At 37.1% G+C, this 9,598-nt stretch overlaps 1 protein-coding gene across 3 annotated transcripts; it reads left to right on the top strand.

The window, feature by feature from the left end:
• The first annotated feature begins 2,406 nt into the window (after positions 1–2,406).
• LOC106937821 (glutamine synthetase-like) lies at positions 2,407–9,331 on the top strand. 3 transcript variants are annotated; one of them, XM_015019535.1, is made up of 8 exons: positions 2,407–2,736; positions 2,839–2,860; positions 4,443–4,617; positions 5,208–5,369; positions 5,440–5,586; positions 6,451–6,578; positions 7,505–7,704; positions 8,313–9,331. In XM_015019535.1, exons 3-8 carry the CDS (start codon positions 4,449–4,451, stop codon positions 8,608–8,610), a joined length of 1,104 nt encoding a protein of 367 aa, XP_014875021.1. In that variant the 5' UTR covers positions 2,407–2,736; positions 2,839–2,860; positions 4,443–4,448; the 3' UTR covers positions 8,611–9,331. The 3 variants fall into 3 exon arrangements, with proteins under 3 accessions (XP_014875021.1, XP_014875022.1, XP_014875020.1); XM_015019534.1 differs by lacking the exon at positions 2,839–2,860 and adding an exon at positions 2,924–3,111 and having other exon boundaries at positions 2,409–2,736; XM_015019536.1 differs by lacking the exon at positions 2,839–2,860.
• Positions 9,332–9,598: the final 267 nt, after the last annotated feature.

Below are 9,598 nucleotides of genomic sequence, written 5' to 3'. Positions count from 1 at the left end.
GGTATCAGAAACTGTTTTAATTGAGTCTTAGTCTCATGTTTCAGTGCAGAGAGGCTGCAGCCAATCAGGTTTTACCCACAGCTTATCTTGGTTACGCCCAGCCTCAAAGTTCAGATCATCAAAATAATCCTGCCAATGTTAGACCCAAAGTTGTATCAGACCATGAGGTTTATCTTAGGTAAAAACAATAATGGATACAAATGGGCCCAACTGTTCATGAGAAATATACTGAATAAAGGAAACATGATTGTAAAGTAATATTATTAAAGAACATGATTAAATATTACCATTTATGCACATGCACTCCTGGATTTCCAGATTTTTTTAGATTGTGTCTCTCACTGTGGACATGAACCTGAGGTGAAAATTTCAAACCCTCCATGATTTCTAAGTGGGAGAACTTGCAAAGTAGCAGGATATTCAAATACTTACTTTCCTCTTTGTGTTCTGGAAAATTCTAGTTTAAAGTATGATTATTCTTGCAGCTAAGTTTAACTGAACTGTGCAACATAGAGGTGCAATTTTATTTACATTTAACATATAATTGCAGCATTGTTAAAAAAAGACTTGAAATTAAAAGTTTCAGACTTTGGACATGAGAATAAAGACTTGAGTCTTCACTGAGTTTTGCAAAACAGTGACTTGGTCCGACCTCTGAAACAAACACAAGTGTCTTGCGCTAATGGAGGAATGTCTTGTGGACTTTTACCAAACACAAAAAGAAACTGGTCCTACTGATGCTCCTTCATTTGTTTAGTTTTTGTGAGGAAGGAGGTTGTGCTCAGTGTTCTTCAGAAGTTTTTGTGTTGTTACCTTCAGTGGTTCCTGGTGTAGCGCCACCACAGGTGAGGAGGTTAACAGGTTCTTCAATGTGATTGGTTTGTTTGACACAATGCAGTCTGAAAATTAACCAAATGTTTCAGTTTATGTTCCCAATCAAACCGAGTCTGCTGGACTACCAGGTGTTAAAACACCCTAAGGATAATAACTATGTACAACAAAATACTTAGATGAAACAGAATCACAAATGATTTTGGTGAAATGTTTCTGTGAAGGGTAAAAGCTCAGAAATATCGAGGTGTGGAGAAAATTCAACTGGAAAAATTTAGATTTTTTTTTCATAACCCTGAAGATTAGGAAGAAGATTTGTGTCCAGTCTGTGGTCAAATGGTGAATGATAGTGCATCATAAATGCAAACAAAGATTAATTTCCAGTTCGATTCTTAGACTGACAGATCCTTTGTAAGTGTTTTGTTCATTCTTTTTGGACAAACATCATATTGTGTTTGATAATCAGGCTCCATATAAATCCCCCCTGTTTCCATTCATTTCATTGAATATATGAGAAACTTGAAAATAATAGAAAATAGGATTTTAATCTGTCTATAATCTTGGTGTCTTTTCTCTGACAAACCTTCAAATTAACATGCTAAAGGAAATATTTAAGGACCCTGTGAGTCAGAGAGGGACTCACAGGTTAATAAAGCTGTAATTATCTGCAGCATAGAGAGCAGGATTACAGTAAATGGCATCTTTTCTGACAGAAAATCACATGAGTAAGTCACCAGTCGTTCTTCAGGATAAACTGGTTTAACCAACCACTCCATTCTCTTTGACTGAGACATGCAGGGTAACTCATAGAGTGCATTCACATCAGACCTGCTTAGTCCACTTTGAACTGGAGTTAATTTGGGTGCAAACCATTTGGTCTGGTTTGTTTGTAGGTGTGTGAATCAAACATCTCTCTAAAAGTCATTTGGCTTGTCAAATCTCTATCCAGTTTGAAGGTGTCCATTTTGGAGGAAGGGGCTCCTTTTTCTTTGGTGGTGCTTGGTGGACTCCCCTTCTTACCAACCAGCTCCCTTTCATCTAACATTGATAGTTTGGCTCTTTTTCCTGATGGTCACACATGTGAATAATCTGGTGATGCTTCAGTGTCCAAATGGCTCCAGACTTACCAAGCATGTGTCCAGTTCTCTTTCTTAGACCACCCCATTGTTCTTGGTTGATTGTTTAATCCAGTCAATGAGAAAGCAGCTTGGTTTTTACTGGGGTTGCACTGATTTATTTGTGCTGATTTCCTTAAATTTGGGAGATTGGTGATCGGCCGATTTTTACCTACGAAGCTTTTCTTATCCACTGATCTCATCTAGCTTGGCAAAGGTCTAAGAATCCACCACTGTCCTCTTTTTCTCTCCGGTGAGAAAGGTTTGATTGACAGACCTGCCCACCAAGTTATGCCTGCACGTTTTCAATTAACAAAAGTGACCCCAGTGTTGCCAACTCAACAACTCTCTTGCTATACTGAGCAACATTTCAGACAAAAAAATTGGTATCGGCTAAAATCGGAATCGGGAGGTTTAGCTTTTTAAAAGATCAGAATCAGCGATCGTCCAGAAAACTGCAGTCAGTGCACCCCTAGAATGTGTGAATGTATTTGTACTTGGACGTATAAAGTCACCCAGTTATTAATTGTAATGCCCGTGTTGAGTGGTGTTGATTTTATCACGTTGATGTGGTTCTTCCTTCTGCACCTCCACCTCTCTGGCGTCTCGTGTGACTTCAGCCGTTTTTCTGACTGAGTCGCTGGATTTCTGTCCGCCTCGTCTCTCTTCACAGCTAATCTGACGGAAACTGAACGTCCAGCAGCTTCTGCGCTCTAATTGTGTTCAGTGAGCTGCGAGACTCTCGGCTCAGCAAACAGCAGTCGCTCGGCATCAGCAGAAGGCCTCACAGGTTTGGTGCTCGTTTTCGTCTCTCCTGGGTTTTATCGTCTCCTCCGCTGTTCTTATCGGTTAACTTAGCTGAGTTTGAAGTTTTTTTTGTTTGCTTTTCCAGCTTGTAGGAGTCAGAATTACAGATATGTGTTTTTGTTGCATCAGATAATTTTGTTTTAACCTCTGACTGACTTTGTTTTTCAAAGAAAACAACCAAATGGGTTCATTGGCACTCAATGAAAATCCTGTAACTCCTCCTCCACCTGCGAAGAGCCTCTGAAATGCCATCCTGCAGGAAGTTTAAATACCTTAAACAGGTTTGATCTGATCAGACTCGACACTCTCTCGATCGACAAGTACATCAGAGACTACAGCTGAAACCACCTGCCGTACCGTAAGTGCAAGTGTTTTAGAATAAATGTAACATAGAAACCAAACTCCTGCTCAGTAGGGTTACTGGTGGATTAATAATTTTTAATTTTTGGTTTGAACCTTTGATTTACATGTAAATTTGGGAATTTTGTTGAATATATAGTTCAATAGTTAGTAAATAGTTGGAGGAAAAGAGAAACATAGACATAAATTTCACAATATATGAACGTAATGTTGGGTTTGTCCTGATTTTGTAATATATTGGAAATGTTCACATATGCTGATGACACACTGACTTATATTAGAGCCCACAGGCTGGTGTTCGCTGTCTGTTGCTTTTAATCCTGTTCAGTTAAACTTCTGAGACAGAAAATCAGTTTCAAACTCTGAGTAAACAAACCCTGTTTATTTCAACATCTAAACTTTTCTCGCACAGATTTATGTTGTATCTTAAGTATCTTTTATTTTTGTTTATTTTGACCTGATTGGACTATGAGGCGTCCCACCAGAGTCCTGACCTAAATCTGAGAAAAACTGCTAAAAATTATGACAAGGAAGCCTTCCAGGCTCAAAACTTAAAGCTACTTATAAGGATCTGACAGATTTAATGCAAATTAACAGTTTTCTTTTGAATATTAGTAAGAAGTTAAATTATTTTCCACATCCAATTTTTATTTAAAATATGAATAAAAACAGAGACTGTGAATGTTTGTCACTTTATAGATGTGATTCTTTCTGTCTGTGGAAAATTTTCTGAAGTTTTTATTTTACAAATATGTTCTTTGTCTTTTCAGACCAAAACGAGGCTTGAAGTCAATAAATTGTTGGATTTTATGTTGTTTTGTGATTTATGTGCATGTCTTCCCCCCCCCTGTAAAACAGTTCATTTAGATTTATGCCTTACAAAAGCTGATTTTAACTCCTCTGAATAAAATCCAATTATCTTCAGGAGAAACCATAGCAGCAGCTAAATGTGGTTGTATGAAGTTGAATACAAATGCATGCCACACTTTTCAGATTTTTTAATTTATATTTTCATAAAATACGTATAATTGTTCTGTAGAAATATGCACCATTTTATAATGATCTGTCTGTTGAACGTTTTTTTGGTTATAGTGACACAAATTGGCTGAATTTTATGCTTAGAATTACTCATAAAAATTAAGAATATGTCTATTTAAATATCTCTGGAGGGGTTTCTCAGTGAATTGGAAGCAAAAATATGTTTGTGATTAATTTAATTTGATGAAAATAAAAATGATCCATGTGTTTGTGTGATCCATGTTGTGAAATAAAGAAGCTGATTGGAGGAATTGGTGTAAAAATGTGTTGGTGAAACGTTTGTGGCTGCAGGAAACCATGGCGTCTGTGTCCAGCAGCTCTCTGCTCAACAAGGCGGTCCGGCAGCAGTACATGGGCCTGTGTCAGGGCGGGAAGTGCCAGGTCACCTACATCTGGGTGGACGGCACCGGAGAGGGGCTGCGCAACAAGACCAGGACCCTGGACTCAGAACCCACCTGCATCGAAGGTGAACATACAAATAAAGTGATCTTATTAATAAAACGGCCTCTTTAAGAAAAGCAAATATGTTAAATACGGGCTGGAAGTGATGAAGATAAATAAAAATGATAAACATTAATTAACTCATTAAGGTCTTCCTGTACGATAATTATATGATATTTATTACAATTACAAAAATGTATTTAAATAAATTATTAGGCAAGTTATGACAGCATATGTGCATATTTTAAAAGATATCTCAAAAATATTAATAATTCACATATATAACGTAATATAATTACATTATATTAATATAATGTAATATTATATTAATATAATATTAATATAATATTACATTATATTAATATAATGTAATATTAAATTAATATAATATTAATATAAAAACACTGTCAATATTAATCTTTCTAAATTATAAAGCTTGATAATTGTTTAATTTAGAAGAGTTGGAAGAAATTATTAAAATAAAAATAATAAAATCAAATCATAAATAATCGTAAAAAATAACAGCTAAAACCAAAGCTAGTCATTGTTCGCTAGCAGCTTTTTGCCCTGCAGCAGGGTGATGGGGGCGTAACGCTTTTCTCCTCTCCTCATCAGAAATCCCAGAGTGGAACTTCGACGGGTCGAGCACCTACCAGGCCGAAGGCTCCAACAGCGACATGTACCTCATCCCAGTCCGCATGTTCAGGGATCCCTTCACCCTTGACCCCAACAAACTCGTCCTCTGTGAAGTCCTCAAATACAACCGCCTTCCTGCCGGTACGTCCACCTCCGCTTACATTTGGAGAAACGAGTTGTGCTGCGTTTCATTCGGCTCCTTCTCCTCCAGAAACCAACCATCGCCACAGCTGCAACCAAGTGATGCAGCAGGTGAAGGAGCACTGCTTGTGGTTCGGCATGGAGCAGGAGTACACCCTGCTGGGGGTAGACGGGCATCCGTTCAGCTGGCCTTCAAAAGGGTTCCCAGCACCACAAGGTGAAGCAGCGCTCCAGAGAGCTGCAGGGAAAAATATTCACAATTTACATTTATTTTACTGGGATTTCATCATGTTTTAGGTTAAAATGTGTTTATTTTATGGTTAGAGTAAATTATAAAGTCAAAGTTCCTCTTTTATTTTGAAGAACAAAGAAAAGCTTAAAATTTGCACATTAAACAGAAGTGAGTAGAGGGATAAGTAAAAATAGAAAGTATTTGGTGAAACGTCTATTCAGGTACTAACTGATCAAATTATCAATCATTTAATATTTAAAATTTACATAAACTGACAGACCAAAATACAAAGTTAAGTGGATTTTTTATTTATTTTAAAGACTAAAATGATGATAATTCATATAAATAACTAAATCAGGCAAAATAAAATTTTCCCAAATCAGTTTATTTTAGTAAAAAACTTCAGAAACTTAAAATAAAACTGCAGGTGTGTGTCTGTGTCTGGTGGAGTTTTGGTTAAAACAGTTATTGTTTGTCATTCAGTGGGTAGAAAATCTTAAGACGTTACAGAGTACAGATACTTTAAAATAAAATTACCCAAACTACAGCGTAGTAAAAGTACTCCTAAAAGTATTTTTTTTTCTAAAAAGTTACTCAAGTAAATGTAACTAGTTACTGCCCAACTCTGGAACTATGTTATTTTTTAAAATCAGTGCATCTGATTTGTTTCACATTCACATCTCTCTAAAACGAAACGGTCAAAGCAGGTACCTCATGATTTTCTACAGTTAAAGAAACAAACTTTCCAACATTCCCGATGTTACAAGAAAGGAAAAAATAAACCAAATAAATATTTTTCCATTTTGAGCCACTTTAGTTTTACAGATTTAGTTTTTCCTCCACCTTAAGGCCCGTATTACTGCGGCGTCGGAGCGAACCACGCGTACGGACGGGACGTGGTGGAGTGCCACTACAAAGCCTGCCTCTACGCCGGCATCCAGATCTGCGGCACCAACGCTGAAGTCATGCCGTCTCAGGTAGATCAGCAGCCTGTAGAAACAACCAAACTGAATCATCGAAATGGTTCCTTTAACTCAGGGGTGTCCAAAGTGCAGCGCGTGGGCCTTTTGTGGCCCTTGGATTGATTTTGTGCGGCCTCCCGCTACAATTCAAAAATGATACCAACTGATGTAGATGGAGACTGTTAATTTGTAATAAGGGTAAAATTATTATTGAGATCATTTTCTTACAATGGAAAATGTAAAGAAGAACAAAACGTGTTTGTGTTTTTATAAGCAGCCATGTTTACCAAGACACTTTTACTGAAAAGATGGCTTTGACGTCCCCACATCAGGTTTAATTTAATTTATTAAACTTGACTAAGTATAGAAAACATTTTAAAAGAAAGTGACCCAAATCCTGTTCTTGTTTCTGAAAATACATTTTTTCAGTCGAGCCCAAAAGAAACTGAAAATGTGCAAAATTTATGACGGTGCATAAGAAAAAAGGAGGAGAAAGTTTCCAGCTCAAAAACCCGGAAATTTTGAGATTAAGCTCAGAAACCTACAAAAACTTTCAAACTCAGAAAATTTCTAAAATGTGAACATTCTTGACATTTTTCTATAAAACGTCTGAGATTTTTCAGCTGTTCAAATTCACAAATGTTTTTGACATTTTTTCTAGAAAATTTGAGAAAATTTCAGATTTTTTTTTCTAGCAAATTTCTAACTTTTCAAACTCTGAAAAATTCCCAATTTTTTCCCCAGAGCATTTCTGAATTTGTGGGAAAAAAAAACTTTTTTTTGTTTTGTTTTTTAAATCTACATAGGCCCTAATTCACCAATCTAAAAATCCCCTTCAGGTTTTGAATGTACAATAATAGATTTTAGGTTGTTGGTGTTTTTTGGCACTACTTTCACTGTTTTGGACACTCCTGCTGTAACATGACTGTCTCCCTGTCCAGTGGGAGTTCCAGGTGGGTCCCTGTAAAGGCATTGAGATGGGCGACCATCTTTGGGTGGCGCGCTTCCTGCTGCATCGTGTGTGTGAAGACTTTGGGGTCGTCGCCACCCTGGACCCCAAGCCGATAACAGGCAACTGGAACGGCGCAGGCTGCCACACCAACGTCAGCACCCAGCAGATGAGGGAAGAAGAAGGACTGAAGTGAGTAGATATTTATAAATACATGATTTTTATTTGCTTCATCATAAAGCTAAATATCCCTTCATTGTAACAAAAATGGGTTCATGTGGGGTTTGGAATTGATTAAAGTGGTGTATTTGCTTATAAAGAGCTGTAAAAACACAAAATCTTACAAACTATTTTTAGTCTAGTTTCTAATGCAAATATCTTAGTACACTTAAAATTAGACAAATCTAACTTACAGATAGCTTTTCAGCAAGAAATAGGAGATTTTCTGTCAATAATTCCTTAATATTAATGAAAAAGTTCTAGTTCCATTGGTAGACTATTTCACTGAGCCGTTACCTAGCAACCCCAGCCAAGCCCAGCCTGTGACCTAGCAACCCCAGCCAAGCCCAGCCTGTCACCTAGCAACCCCAACCTGTCACCTAGCAACCCAGTTCTAGTTCCATTGGCAGATTATTTCACAAGACATTTTTTTATTTAAATGTGCTTAAAGTAGGTTATTACTTTAGATCTATGCAGAATTTTAATTTAATTAGCATGAACCCCTTTTAAAAGCGCAAACATCTTCAATTCCGACTTAAAAATAATGAGTCGAGCTCTTTCTTCTCTCCCTCTCCTGACAGGTACATTGAGCTGGCCATTGAGAAGCTGGGCAAAAAGCACAAGCAGCACATCGAGGTGTACGACCCGCGCGGCGGAACGGACAACATGCGGCGCCTCACCGGTCTGCACGAAACCTCCAGCATCAACGACTTCTCCGCTGGCGTGGCCAACCGCGGCGCCAGCATCCGCATCCCGCGGCAGGTGGGCAAGGACAAGCGGGGCTACTTTGAGGACCGCCGCCCTGCAGCTAACTGCGACCCCTACACCGTTACCATGGCAATCGCTCAAACCTGCCTCCTCGATCCAACGGAAGAATAGAGCAAGATAGAGGAGTTAGCTTAGGCTGCTTTCACACTGCAGAGTGAAGGGAGATAAATGTGATTGTTTTTTACTTACGGGTGTTCAAAGTGCCGTCATTTTGTGTGGCCCCCATCTGCATTTAAAAAATTATACAAATTTGGCTGATAGATGCAGAAAAGGGGTAAAAAGGGTAAAATGATTAATGAATTAATTTTATTACAATGGAGAATGTAAAGTAAAACACAAAGTGTTTCTGTTTTATAACAAACCATGTTTACCCACAGACTTTTACTGAAAAGACGACCAAATTAGCTTTAATTTAATTTAGTAATGCATGATAAACCCACCTCAACATCAGTATCGGCCAATATCAGTCTTTTTTTTTTTAACATATTGGTATCGGTCTGAGTAATAAACAACCAACATTTATCTTTTATCCATTTCTGGTTGGGAGTTTTTTTTCAAAGGTGTCGGAACAAAAGTGAAATGTAAATACTATCAGTTATCAACCACAAAAGAAATATTGATATCGGATATCAATATCGGCCCAAACTTTTGTATCGGTACATTCGTAATTTAATTTATTGAACTTGACTAAATATAGCAAATATTTTGGGAAAAAAAATCACCCAAATCCTGTTCTTATCACTGAAAATAAATATATTTAATCAAGCCAAAAAGAAACAGAAAGTTAGATGCTTTAAGTACAGCAGACATGAAAAATCTACAATATTGTATTCGAAAAAAGAAAAAAGGAGGAGTACGTTTCCAAAACAAAACCTCTGAAATTTTGAGTAATCTCAGAATTTCTGAATTTTTTCTAGCAAATTTTAAACTTTTCAAACTGAAAAGTTTCCTCTGTTTTTTGGTTTTTTGAAGAATGTTTATGAAAATTTACTCCTTTTTTTGTTTGTTTTTTAAAATACAACCGTAATACGCCTTCGTAAAAATCTCTAGTTTTGGATCTATAATAAATATCCATTTTGAAAAAAAAATCTGACTATTT

The sequence above is a fragment of the Poecilia latipinna genome, unplaced genomic scaffold (assembly GCF_001443285.1).
Source record: "Poecilia latipinna isolate Pla-1442-1.1 unplaced genomic scaffold, P_latipinna-1.0 Scaffold2443, whole genome shotgun sequence".
Classification (NCBI taxonomy): domain Eukaryota; kingdom Metazoa; phylum Chordata; class Actinopteri; order Cyprinodontiformes; family Poeciliidae; genus Poecilia; species Poecilia latipinna.
This window is presented reverse-complemented; position numbering and strand designations above follow the sequence as displayed.

Coding starts and splice junctions, on each gene's coding strand:
- LOC106937821 (XM_015019536.1), top strand. CDS start 4,449: ATGGCGTCTGTGTCCAGCAGCTCTCTGCTCAACAAGGCGGTCCGGCAG. Junction 4,618..5,207: donor AGAACCCACCTGCATCGAAG/GTGAACATACAA, acceptor TCTCCTCATCAG/AAATCCCAGAGTGGAACTTC. Junction 7,705..8,312: donor AGGGAAGAAGAAGGACTGAA/GTGAGTAGATAT, acceptor CTCTCCTGACAG/GTACATTGAGCTGGCCATTG.